The sequence below is a fragment of the Mobula birostris genome, chromosome 20 (genome assembly GCF_030028105.1).
Source record: "Mobula birostris isolate sMobBir1 chromosome 20, sMobBir1.hap1, whole genome shotgun sequence".
Taxonomy (NCBI): Eukaryota; Metazoa; Chordata; class Chondrichthyes; order Myliobatiformes; family Myliobatidae; genus Mobula; species Mobula birostris.
Window position 1 is genome coordinate 7,717,963 of NC_092389.1, and position 13,653 is coordinate 7,731,615.

At 43.2% G+C, this 13,653-nt stretch overlaps 1 protein-coding gene across 1 annotated transcript in view; it reads left to right on the plus strand.

Moving 5' to 3' along the window:
* The first annotated feature begins 3,405 nt into the window (after positions 1-3,405).
* LOC140212758 (sodium channel regulatory subunit beta-4-like) overlaps positions 3,406-13,653 on the plus strand; it is a 43,039-nt gene continuing 32,791 nt past the window's right edge. Inside the window, exon 1 of the mRNA XM_072283937.1 lies at positions 3,406-3,858. Within this exon, the coding sequence (XP_072140038.1) occupies positions 3,771-3,858 (88 nt within the window). The 5' untranslated portion in view covers positions 3,406-3,770. The remainder of the gene's footprint in view (positions 3,859-13,653) is intronic.

Below are 13,653 nucleotides of genomic sequence, written 5' to 3' on the forward strand. Positions count from 1 at the left end.
GTGCTCTGCATGTCCTGACCTACCACCTCATGAGCCTCTGCATTCAACACATCATTCACTGCAAATTCCGTCCTCTTCAACAGGAACCTACCACCAAACACATCCCCTCCACTCTCTGTTTTATGAAGGGATTGCTCTCTTCATGATTCCATTGTCCATTCATCCCTCCCCACTAATCTTTCTCCTGGTACCTATCTCTGAAAGCACAGAAATGCTACACCTGCCCATTCACCTCCTCCCTCACCTCAATTCAGGGCCCCAAACAGTACTTCAGATGAGGGAACACTTCACCTGTGAATCTGCTGGCATCATCTATTGTATCTGCTGATCCTGATGCAGCCTTCGTTATATATATATATAGTGCCTAAGACTTTAGCACAGTACTGTATGTGGTGATTTTATGTATTGCACTCTACTGCTGCCGCAAAACAAAAACAACAGGTTTCATAATATATGTGAGTGATGATAAACCTAATTCTGATATGGGTCTCTATTGTGGACTGTGTGTGGGAGGGGGGACATGGTTGGGAAAAGGGGAAGGGAGAGGGGAGGGAACGGGAAGCAACATTCTGGAATGACCAATAAGTCAATTGTTTGGAATCAAATGACCTTGGCTGGCATCTCAGGGCTGAGTGTGTTGACACCCACGCCACCCCCGACCCTAGCACTCTTTCTCTGCCACCTGTCTCACACAACCTTCCCTCGGTGCTCCACCCTCGCCATTCTCAATATCCTTTGTTCCCATCAGATTTACAGACTCCCTCTCCACTCCATGCTGACAAATACAGTACTGGGCAAAAGCCTCAGGAACCCTAGCTATATGTATACATGCCTGAGACTTTTGCACAGTACGATACATTGGTGAGACCAAATATAGGTTTGGAGGACTGCTTCGTCGAGCACCTCCGCTCCATCCCTAAAAAGCGGAATCTCCCGGTCGCCAACCATTTTACCTTCTATCCCCATTCCCCTTCTGACATGACAGTCCATGCTACTTCTGCTACAATGAGGCCATCCTCAGAGTGGAGGAACAACATCTATATTTCGTCTGGGAAGCCCCCAGCATGATGGCAGGAACGTCGATTTCTCCTTCCAGTCATTTTTTTTCTCTCTCCCTTCCCTCTTCTTCTATTCCACACCCTCGCCTCTTACCTCTTCTCCTCACCTGCCTATCACATCCCCTCAGTGCCCTTCCTCCTTCCCTTTCTCCTATGGTCCACCCTCCTCTCCTAATAGATCCCTTCATCTCTAGCCCTTTACCTTTCCCACCCATCTGGCTTCACATCACTTTCTAGCTATCCCCTCGCCATTTTATTCTGGTGCCTTTCCCGTCCCTTTCTAGACCTGAAGAAAGCTGCCTGAAACATCGACTGTTTATTCATTTCCATAGATGCTGCCTGAAACATCATTTGTTTATTCATTTCCATAGATGCTGCCTGACCTGCTGAGTTCCTGCAGCAATGTGTGTCTGTGCTGCTCTGGATTTCCAGCATCTGAAGAATCTCTCGTGTTTATTACTTGCGTTTCTGTCACTCTGTAAACAGGCTGGTGATGATGTCCGGCAAACAAACAGCCTGTCCTTTCAGAACCTCACAAAGTTGCCTGCAGTGACCACTTGGCCATGATCAGTAGCTCAGGGACACTCATCTAACATTCCTTAACAGTCTTTTGAGCTTACAGATGACTGACAAGTACTGTGCACATTCTCTTGGGTTTATCTCCATGTTCCTGGCACACAAAGAATTGCTAAGTGTCAATGATTTGATTTCTGGCTGAGTGGTATTGCAGCTAATACATTCTCCAGGGTCAGAAGGCACCATACTCTGCCTTTGTCACCAACCAGATACAGTACAGCAACTGCTCTATTTTATCCAACACAGCCAGTTTAATGTGTAGTGTGGCACTTGTACCCACTCTTCCCCATTATCTACACGAGTTGCTTGTCTAAGAATTCAGCAGCCATTCCCTTGTGTGCTATCGCAATTGAATCATGCAGTCACGGTCTCTTCGCACACACCCACAAGTTACCTCACTGGGAGAGGTCATACCTGGTATATAGTGCCCCATTTCAAATTTGGACTCCATATTTCTTAGCTTCATTAACTATGACTTCTGTCACCATGTGTCAGTATTTCTCTCCAAGGATGGCCAGTAACAACCTAACAAACGGGTATTCTATCTGTAAAAGAACTACGTGAAACAGCAGAATCGCCTTATCTACAGAGACAATGCACTTCTGCAAACTTCCACAGAGGCGGGCAGCCTCTGCCATTGAAACAATGTAATTGTAACAGAGATCAGTTGGTCTCAATCATCCAGCTCAGAACCAGGCCCTTCAGCCCACAATGGCTATGCTAGCCATTGTACAGTATACTCGTCCCATTTACGTACCTGCATTTAGTCTGTCGCCTTCTCTGCCTTGGCACTTCAAGTGCTTGGTTGATGCTTCTGAAATGTCGGGAGTACCTGCCTCCTGGAGCAGCTACCAGCCAACACCCCAGACCTTCCAAGCATTTTTCATCCTGCAGCAATCCCTCTGCGTTGTTGTCAGGGGCCAAAAACTAAAAACACTGTCTTGCCTCTGCCTCCATCCACCATCTAGTCCAACACATCAGTGTCTTTCACACATTCCCTCCCCTAAATGCTGTGATTAATTGCCACTTTCTGCACTTTGGTAAAGCTTTCTGACAAGGCATGCTTACCAAATTACACTTGCAATAGCAAATGCAACGGGGCAGCGAACGGGTACATGGTCAACTAGCCCTTAATCTTTAGGGAAACGCGCCTCTGTACATATTCACGGTGTCTGACTAAACTGCTCTTAGAGAAGCGGTTTGCATCTCAATATGTGCACACGCCCTGCGTACAAAGCTCTACCGCAGTACTCACACGGCTATTTCCTAGAGCAGAGATAACGGTTAGGCACTCTATCATCCTAGTGCGCACCCTAATTTCTAAACGAAAAAGGTGGTTTATACATTTCGCTGCAATGGCTCTTGATTTTAAAAATAGCTCCTGACTTGAGAGGGAGAGAGGGAATCAACATCTTCTTAAGCCTATGACATGGGTGAACAGAGTAACCCGAGTAACTCCAGATTGGACAAACTTCAAAGGAGTCACATTGCTCAGAACCCTCACACCTCCAGCAGAGCCGCGTCCCACAGCACATCAAGTTGCGAAAAAGTTCAGAAAGTTTTAGAACTTTAATAATCAATTAAAATCTCTCTCCCCTCCCCCCATCTCTTTGATGTGTTAGAAGTCAATATATTCCAATGAGTTAGGCAGAGTGTGTTTCTAATTTTTTTTCTTGTTAAGGTTTATATCAAGCTGCTGGCATGAGGGTTGTTGTTTTGCCGGGCCCCTCTGGGCGATGACGAAAGCAGTTTTGTGACTGCAATGCAGAATTGCAAAGGAAGGATCCTGGAGTTGGCTGGTCCGGGCTCCCGGCTCAGTCCCGCAGTGTGCGCGGAGACTGGGGCAGTACAGACAGAACCTGCCGGCGGGGGAGCAAGGGAAGGAAGGGTAAGGAGCGAGAGGCAGCAAGCAAGAGTCCTCACTACTGTGCCCTGCTCAGTCAACCAATAACTGAAGATCCGCAGCTCCTCCTGGGCACCTTGTTTGCCGGCTCTGGATCTGGCTAAGTCATCTTCCTACGTCTGTGGGCGCTGAGAGAAACGCGCATCTCCCCAGAACCCTCAGCACCTCAACCCTCCCCAGTCCACTCACACAGCCAGTGATCTCAACTGCAGGCATCGAACTCCGTCCTCGGAATGGCCGCTGGCGATGCGCCCTTGAGCTTGCTCGGAGCCGAATCAGTAAAAACCTCCTTGAGTAGATTTTCGCTGGTAATTCTGCTGGGTAAGGAAGGAAACCAATATTTTCGCGAATTCCGCTGAGAGATCCATATACAACCTGCGTTCCCTGAGAATATTTCACATCTTAATGTTTAATAAGATTATTTGGCAGGGATGTTAAAACTATGTCTAATGTTGTTCGATTTCCCAATTATTGATTTTTTGTTTGTTTGTTTTGCTTTGTGGGTGTGAGCTTTGCTCGGTGTTCAGTGAGAAAATCTCACGAATTGATGAACTCAAATATCAGTAACTTTTACAAAAGTTCTAATTGGGACCGGATACCGGGGCCAGTCGCCGTGTTGCGTTTGCAGGAGCTAACTGCTTAAATCAGAATAGAGCCAAGGTGTCAGGACCGCGTCCTGCACCACTTCCAAAAATAAAGCAAGATTAGCTCGGCATGCGGTGATTCGGCCTTCGTCTATCCCCACCCTTGACTTCGGGCTGAGCAGAACCCAACCAGGATCTTTTTTTTTATTGCGTTTAGATAGAACTTTCAAGAGAAACGAGAAATCGGGAGTTAAAATAATCCGGGATAGGGGAAGGGGTGAGATTTGAGAAAAGCATGATAACCAGACCGGGATCGGACCAGGACTTTTTACAGAGTGGTGGGTGACTGCTTCGGGATATGGTGGAAGCAGATATAGCAAAGCTCGAGGGGCGTTTAGAAAGATACACAGAGTGGCAGAGACTGTGTACAAGCTTGCGTGCAGTTTAAATTGACCTCATGGTGGGCACTTACACTATGGGCCAAAGTGTTCGTTCCTGTGTGGTACTGTTCTATGTTCTATGACTGAGGTGAACTCAGGAAACGCACTGGGTGTGGAAGAACGTTTTCCAACTCCTGATTGTTCCCATTTGGTTAAAAATAATTTTTAGGAAATCCTGAATTTTCCTTCACTGTTCTGGTGAGAGTTCCTTGCACATTTGCATTTAATTTCCACGCACCCACTGCTATTTGGAAGAGGACGCATCCCTTGCTTTTTCATCAACTTGGTAAAAAAAGGATAAAGAAGATCAATTAGTTTTATAATGAAAGAAATGGATTTCAGGGAAAGGTGGTGAGTGCCATCTGCAGGAGTACGCCACTTCCCGCACGCTCATTTGCCCTGTGGTATATTAAGGTCTTTGATAATTTGCTTATTTTTTTGGTTGGTTTATTATTGCCTATGGTGATGCTTTTAGACATCTAAGACTTGAGAACTGAGGTGACTGACATTCAACCTAAGTCCTACGGGCTTGAGTAAATCAGTTCCTGCTCATCTTCAGCCCAACATCTCCATAGGATTCATAACTATTTTGTCTGTATTCAAATCCTTCCTAGGCCACTCCCTCCAAACCTCCAATCTAGATGAAGGGTCTTGACCTGAAACATTGTCCACTTCCTTCCACAGAAGCTGCCAGTTAAGTAGAAGGTTATGGTAAAGTGATAGATAGGATTATAAGACATAGGATCAAAATTAGGCCATTCTGTCCATCGAAGCAGTCCAGCATTCCATCATGGCTGATTTATTATCCTGCTAATTCCCATTCTCCCCGTAACCTTTGATGCTCTGACTAATCAAGAACCTATCAACCTCTGCTTTAAGGATGTTCAGGGACTTGACCTTCCACAGCTGTCTGTGGCAATGAATTCCACAGACACACCACCCTCTGGCAAAAGACATTTCCCCCTCATCTCTGTTCTAAAGGGACGTCCTTCTATTCTAAGGCTTTGTACTGTGGTCCTAGACTCCCCCAATTGTTATGCTATGCATGGACATTAGCGAGTTTATTTTTGTCCTATATGCTAACATGTGTAGTCTTTGTGTCTCCATTTCCCCCTCCAAATCTCTATAATCTTCCATATCCCTGCAAGCCTGTAATCCTCTGACTTCCATGTTCATCCAAGCCTGCCACCTTGAACATCTCTCATTTTGATTACCAAACCATTGGTGACCATGCACCCAGTTCTACATCCTGAATACAGGAATTCCTTCTCTCGTTGACTTTCCTCTCTATCCTCCTTCAGGATGCTTCTCAAAAAAAAACTTACATTTGTGACCATACATGGCTTGCCATCAAATTTTGTCTGACAATGCCCCAGTGAAAATGCCTTAGGAAGTGTTTCCAAAGAAAGCCATTAAATAAATGTAATTTCTTATTGTTAGTATTGATTGATCTTTGAGGACCAATAGTTTTGGAAAATGCCTTTGGTTTAGTGTCCAATAAATCCTAAATTGGGGATCATGATAAGTCAACACCAACAACATGCACATTTTTGTGATTATAAGGAAGAGAGATTTTCACTGGTTGTGCTATTCAGTGATTCAAGTGCCATTGCTTAAATGTTAGAGTTATAGAGACACAGGACCTTTGACCCATCTAGTTTGTACCAAAACGATCATCCTGCCTAGTTCCATCAACCTGCACCTGGACCATAGCTATCCATGCCATTCCCATCCATGCATTTATCCAAACTTCTCTTAAATGTTTGAATTGAACCCTCATTCACTGCTTACACTTTTATATTTCACTCTTAACATTTGACCTCTAGTTCTAATCTCACCCAAAGTCAATAAAAAAAGCCTGCTTGTATTTACCCTACCTATACCCCTCATAATTTTATATAGCTCTATCAAATCACCCCTCATTCTCCTATACTGCAGTGACTTGTGTGTACTTGGGTACTTGGTGTGTGAGTACAAGGAGGGATTCCATTGAGTAGCTCTTTATTCCCTGGAATGTAGAAGACTGAGAAGTGCACTGACAGAGATGCATAAAATCATGGGGGGCATAGATAGGGTGGAGGTATATCGTCATTTTCTTAGGGAAGGGGTGCTAAAAAGAGAGAAGTGAGAGGGCTGCGTACATTTAAGATCCAAGGTGAGAGATTTAAAAGGGACGCCAGGGGCAGTTTCTTCATGCAAAGGGTGGTGCATATTTGGAATGAGCGGCCAGAAATAGTTGTTGAGCTTGGCAAATTAGCAATGTTTAAAGGCCACCTAGATAAGTACATGGATAGGAGAGAGTTTGAGGGCTGTGGATCAAATTCAGGCAGGAACAACAGAGGATTTGGACTGAAGGGTCTGATTCCCTGCTGTCTGACTCTATAACTCTAAAAAAACGGGGTCATCTACACCAAGTCTTCCCTAACTTTCTGGACGGGGAGGGTGGAAATGGCTGAATATGCTTAATTTCTGCCAGTCTGCAAAAGTACATGCAGTGAAATTAGTGGATTAAATGGGAAAAGAACAAAGAAATAAGGTAAGCATAAAAGGTCGATTTGCTTTCCACTGTATGAATTAAAACAGAGATGGAAGTAAATGTATATTGCTCCACCCCTCTCACTTCTCTCTTTTTCCATTCCTCATTCTGGCTCCTTTCATGTCTCTACTCTTCCCCTCAGCTACCTATCACTTCCCTTTGGTGCTCCTCTACCTTCCTCTTGTCCCATGGTCTTGCTTCCTATCAGATTCCTTCTTCTTCACCTCTTTACCTTTCCCACCCATCACCTGCCAGCTTCCCACTTCACACCCCCTCCCCACTCACCCACTTACACCCTCACCTGGTCTCACCTATCACCTGCCGGCTTGTGCTCTGTCCCCTCCCCCCACCTTCTTATTCTGGCTCCTTCCTCCTTTCTTTCCAGTCCTGATGAAGAGTCTCGGTCCAAAATGTCGACCGCCCATTCCCCTCCCTACATGCTGCCTAACCTGCTGAGCTCCCCCAGCATCTTGTGTGTGTTAAGTAAATGAATATGTATTTTCTCAGTGAAAGTAAGGAGTGGCAAGGTGGTCTATTCTTTGCCCTTTCTTATGCAAATAACTGATGTTGACATCAGTGGAGCCAAACAGAGTGTTGGCACTTCTGGAGTCTGGGAGGTTTAAATTCTAAATGGAGGATCCACCAGGTGAGCCTGTCCTTGCCGGTGTTCTTTTCGGGGTGTTTTATAGAATATTAAGCAGATGGTTGCAGGTGTTTGAATGGAACACGACTGAAGATAAGGTAGTGAGGCAATGCAAAGGGGTTGCAGGCTAAGGAAGGGAGGCAGAAAAGAAAGTGTGTTCCTGTCTCAGAATGGAATATGATGCAGGAGAGGACTGCTTGGTTGAATGTAGACGGTCAGATTTGTTGCAGTTTAGTGAGAGAGGCTCTTACAGCCTGTGGCTCCTGAATTTTTTAGCTGCAGAGGATTCATAACTCTCAGTGCAGACGTGGCTGGATCTCATCCAACTCCAGCACAGACCTGTATTAATGGGATAGGTCACTCCACAGTATCCTGTGTTAGGAAGGTGGAGGGATCAGAATGCTCCCTGTGAATTATCATCGACCAACCTTGAATTGTATTCTTATCTGTGCTATTGAAAAAAATACACATTTATATGGCATGTTTCACAACCCCAGGATGAATCAAATTGCTTCCCATCCAGTGACATGTTCTTTTAATGTGTAGTCTCAGTTGTAATATCGGAAATGTAGCAGCCAAAACCACAGCAAACCAAGGAGATAATAATCAGATAATTTATATTTGTGACCTTGCTTAGGAATAAATGTAGACCAGAATACTGAGGAGAAATTCTCAGCTCTCCTTTGAGGTAACACCTTTGGGGTATTTTCCAGTCGACTGTAACAGCAGATGGGAATTGGAATGGATATTTCACCGAGTAGGAGGTGCTTCCTCTAGCTGTTAAAGGATGTATAGCACTGGAGTGCCAGTGCAGGTTTTGTGCTTAAGTTCTGAGAATGGGGCTTTAACCCTCAACTTTCCAACCCAACACTGAAAGATGTATTTGTGCTCAATCATGATGCAAAGTCATAGGTCACATTTCCCTGTTGTCAAACTTTTGGGATTGGCATATTGTCAGCAGAAAAGCAAATTTGAAACATACCATTATTCAATGAGGTTGCTCAAGTAAGAATATTTGCTGCCCTGACCAATCGATATTGGTGGCTCTTAATGGTCTTGGTGTTCTTAGTGACAGGAAACAAAGGTGGCTTTGCCTTGGTCAGTTTATAATAAATATATAAATGAAAATGAGCTCTAATCAGGTCAGTGCTATTTCTATTCTTATGAAGTGTCTAATTCATGTTTAATTTGTGCTTTTCTTGTGGATGCTGCTTACCTGATATTATGTGCCTGTTATGTTGCTGTAGGTAAGTTTTTCATTCCAGCTGTGCACACATGGACTTTTGCACGTGAGAGTAAACATGTCTTTGACTTTGAAGTGGCTTTGCCTGGCAAAGCTTGTGTTCACTGCTCATTTTACTTGCCTTGAGAAGTTGAAGGTAAATTATAAACACAAGAAAGTCTACAGATGCTGGAAATCCAAAGCAACACACACAAAAAGTTGGTGGAACTCAGCTGATCTTCTTGATTCTTCTTGATCCTTTGTGAACAGTGGCCACAATTTGGTAAGTTTTAATGTAGTTATGGTAAAGGATAAGCTTGGACCTAGTCTTACATTGGGGGAGCGCTGACTTCAATAGTATAAGACAAAACTTGGTGCAAACAGATCGGGAACAGATGCTAAAGGGGAAAATTATATCCATAAGTGTAGGTCTTTTAAAAGTGATATAGGAAGAGTTTGGAGTCAGCGCATGGCTAAACAGGTAGGAAGAAAGAATGGTAAGAGCAGGGAACAACAAACAAAATGCTGAGAGAGCTCAGCTGGTCAGACAGCATCTGTGGAGGGAAATGAGCTGCCAACTTTTCAGGTCGGGACCCTTCATCTAGACTCAGGTGACAGAGCCTTGGTTAGCAAAGAAAAAAAAAAGAATGAAGGGTATATCAAGTATAGAAAATTGTTATCAAGTGAGTCCTTCGAGATTATAGACAATATATGAGCGATCTTGAATACAATTAGGAAGGTGAACAGGAACATGGCCAAAAAGAATTAAAGAGAATTCCAAAATCTATTTCAAACATATTAGAAGTAAGAGGTTAGCTAAGGAAAGGGCAGAACCGTTGTTTGTCACATATGTAAATGACTTGGAGGTGAATGTATGTGGTCGGGTAAGTAAATGTACTGATGACATGAAGGTTGGTGAAGTTATTTATAGCAAGATATAGAAGGATATATGTAGACCAGCTGGAAAGTTGGGCATAGTGGCTGTAGATGAACCTTAATCCAGTCCAAAGTTCAAAGTGAATGTTATTACCAAAGTACATATATGTCACCATATACAACCCTGAGATTCATTTTCTTGTGGGCATACTCAATAAATCTATAGACTACTAACTATAACAGAATCCATGAAAGACCGCCCAACTTGGGTGTCCAACCAGAGTGCAGAAGACAGCAAACTGTGCAAATGTAAATATACTTAAATACCAATAAATAACGAGAATATAAGATGAAGAGTCATTGAAAGTGAGTGCAGAGGTGGTGGGAACATATCAATGACAGGGCAAGTGAAGTTATCCCCTTTTGTTCAAGAGCCTGATAGTTGAGAGGTATTAACTGTTCCTGAACCTGGTAGTGAGATCAAAGATCTGGGGCCATTTAATCCTAGTCAGACAAATACTGTAAATGACAGGGACCTTAGAAGCACCGATGTACAAAAAGGCCTTGCTTTATTTATTCATTTATTCATTTATTCATTTATTTATTTATTTATTTATTTATTATTTGTAATTAATTATTTATTATTATTTATTATTTATTTACTTATTATTTATTTATTTATTATTTGTATTTGCACAGATTGTCTTCTTTTGCATAATGGCTGGGTGTCAGTCTTTTTTGAGTGTAGTTTTTCATTGACCCTATTGTATTTCTTCGTTCTACTGCGAATGCAAGAAAATGAATCCTTGGTAGTATATGGTGACATCTACATACTTTGGTAATAAATTTACTTTGAACTTGAGTGCAAGTTCATTGCTTCCTGAAAATGGTGACACAGATGGTTAGGGGTGGAGAAGGAGCTTAGCTTGCTTGTGTTCACAGGCAGAGGTACTTGGGACATTAAGTTGTAGCTATACAAGTCATTGATTAGGCAACACCTGGAATATTGTGTGCATTTCTGGTCACCTCACTGGAGAAAGAATATGGCAGTGCTAAAAAGAGTAGAGAAGGGATTCACTAGGATGTTGCCTGGAATAGAGAGCGTCAGTTACAAGGAGAAATTGGATAGGCTAGGGTTGTTCTCACGGGACTGCAAAGGCTGAGGGGTGACATTATAGAGAACTATCTTAAAAGACTATGAGTGGCAACTTCCGGTGAACTGCTCTGCCATTAAAGCACACACAAAATGCTGGAGGAACTCAGTGAGTTCTCAACTCGAGCTCACCAAGATGCTTAGGTTTCGGCCTGAAACTGTTCATTTTCTTCCGTAGATTCTGCTTGATCCACTGAGTTTTTCCAGCACTTTGTGTGTGTTTTGATCGAGATTTCCAGCATCAGCATCTCTTTTGCCATTATCATACTTGCGTCCCTTTCTCATCCCTTTCTTTAAGCTCTCTTGCTTATGATGAGTACTCAAATTCCTCATTACCTGATCACTCTTAACCTATCTCCACATGGGCTTTTGTCTTAACACATTGGTCGTGCCCTCGCCTCTGCTTTCAAACTGCAAACCCTCGCCTCTCCCCCCAACCAGCTCTGAGGAAAAGGTGCTGACTGATTCTGTTTCCATATTCAGCATCTGCTTGACAGGCTGAGTTCTACCAGCATTTCTGTTTTTGTCTCATGTGGAACTCTTGGCTGCTCTAGTCCATGGTTTAATCACAATGCAACAATGAAGAGAGAAATTGTGCTGACATGGAGTAAGGCACTTTGCTCCATAGTGACTGTCTCTGATGATAATTTGGATGTAGATGACCCATATTCTCAGAATCTGCATCATAAAAAAGGCAAGGAGGGGTACCAGCATAGTCCTGTCCATTATCACTTCTCTAACCCTCCACTTTATAAAATCTGTTCTGTAACCATTACTTTATCACAGAAACAAAGCTCTTCCATTTACACAATGAGTCATCCTTAGAGGAATCTGAATCCAAATAAGAATCACGTTTAATGTCACTGACATATGTTGTGAAATACATTAACTTAGCGGCAGCAGAACAATGCAATACACAATAATATAGAAATAAATAAATCAATCAATTACAGCAAGTATATATATGTATATTAAATAGATTATACTTTATACTTTATTGTCACCGAACAATTGATACTAGAACATACAATCATCACAGTGATATTTGATTCTGCGCTTCCTGCTCCCTGGATTACAAATCGATAATAAATATTAAAAATTTAAATTATAAATCATAAATAGAAAATAGAAAAATGGAAAGTAAGGTAGTGCAAAGAAACCGAGAGGCAGGTCCGGGTATTTGGAGGGCACGGCCCAGATCCAGGTCAGGATCCGTTCAGCAGTCTTATCACAATAGAAAAAATTATTAAAAATAGTGCAAAGCAGAAATAATAAAAAAGTCAGGTAGTGTTCATGGGTTCAATGTCCATTTAGGAATCAGGTGGTAGAGGGGAAGAAGCTGTTCCTGAATCATTGAGTGTGTGCCTTCAGGCTTCTGTACTTCTTCCCTGACGATAACAATGAGAAGAGGGCAAGTCCTGGATGGTGAGGGTCCTTAGTAGTAGGCGCTGCCTTCCTGATGCACCTCTCCTTGAAGATGTCTTGGATTCTACGGAAGCTAGTACTCAAGAAGGAGCTGACTAATTTTATAACTCTCTGTAGCTTCTTTCAATCCTGTGCACTAGCCCCCCCCCCCCACCACCACCCCACGCCAGACAGTGATGCAGCCTGTCAGAATGCTCTCCACGGTACATCTGTAGAAGTTTTTGAGTGTTTTAGTGACAAACCAAATCTCTTCGAACTCCCAATGAAGTATAGCCACTGTCTTGCCTGCTTTCTAGATGCATCGATATGTTGACGCCAGGTTAGTCATCAGAAATCTTGACACTCAAGAACTAGAAATTGCTCACTCTCTCTGCTTCTGATCCCTCTATGAGGATTGGTTTTTGCTCCCTCATCTTACCCTTCCTGAAGTCCACACTCAGCTCTTTAGTCTTACTGATGTTGAGTGCTCCTGTATGCCCTCTCACCTCCATCTGAGATTCTGCCAACAATAGTTTTTGCTGAAAGATCAGAAGCGTTGGGTTAACACCTCAGTAAATAACATAAAACTACATCATCCCTCCCCACCTACCTACCCTCCTCCTCACCTGGTCTCACCTATCACCTGCCAGCTGGTACTCCTTCCCTCACCCCCACCTTCTACTTCTGGCTTCTTCCCCTTTCTTTTCCAGTCCTGATGAAGTGTCTCAGCCTGAGACATCAACTGTTATTCCTCTCCATAGATGCTGCTGAGTTTCTCCAGCATTTTGTGTGTGTTGCCCTGGATATCCAACACCTACAGTATATCCAGGGGTACACACACCCAAAATTGCGGAATTAAAACAAAACTGCATTCCACTTACACAGCAAATAATCCTTACACACCTAAAGTATCTGGAGGTGTGTGTTGTTAGCAGAATTTGTGATCCTTATTGTACTGAAATGTGGAACAAATGACTATTGCATGGGAATGATTCTTACCTTTGACATGACCTGTAGATCTTTTGTGTCTGCACAGTGGGTCTATTCCTTATCTTGCTAATTTGGAATTTAGCTGATCTTTACCCAGCTAAATAATTGGAACCTGCACGCTGTTATCACAGACAGTTAATTCATCTGAACTGTACACTCTCTTCATAGTGGGTCACATCAGATTGCTCCCGACTTCCTCTCCCCTACATTGCCACAAGAGAAAAAACCTGCAGGTCAGACACCAGCACATTTGGCTGGCCACCCACAA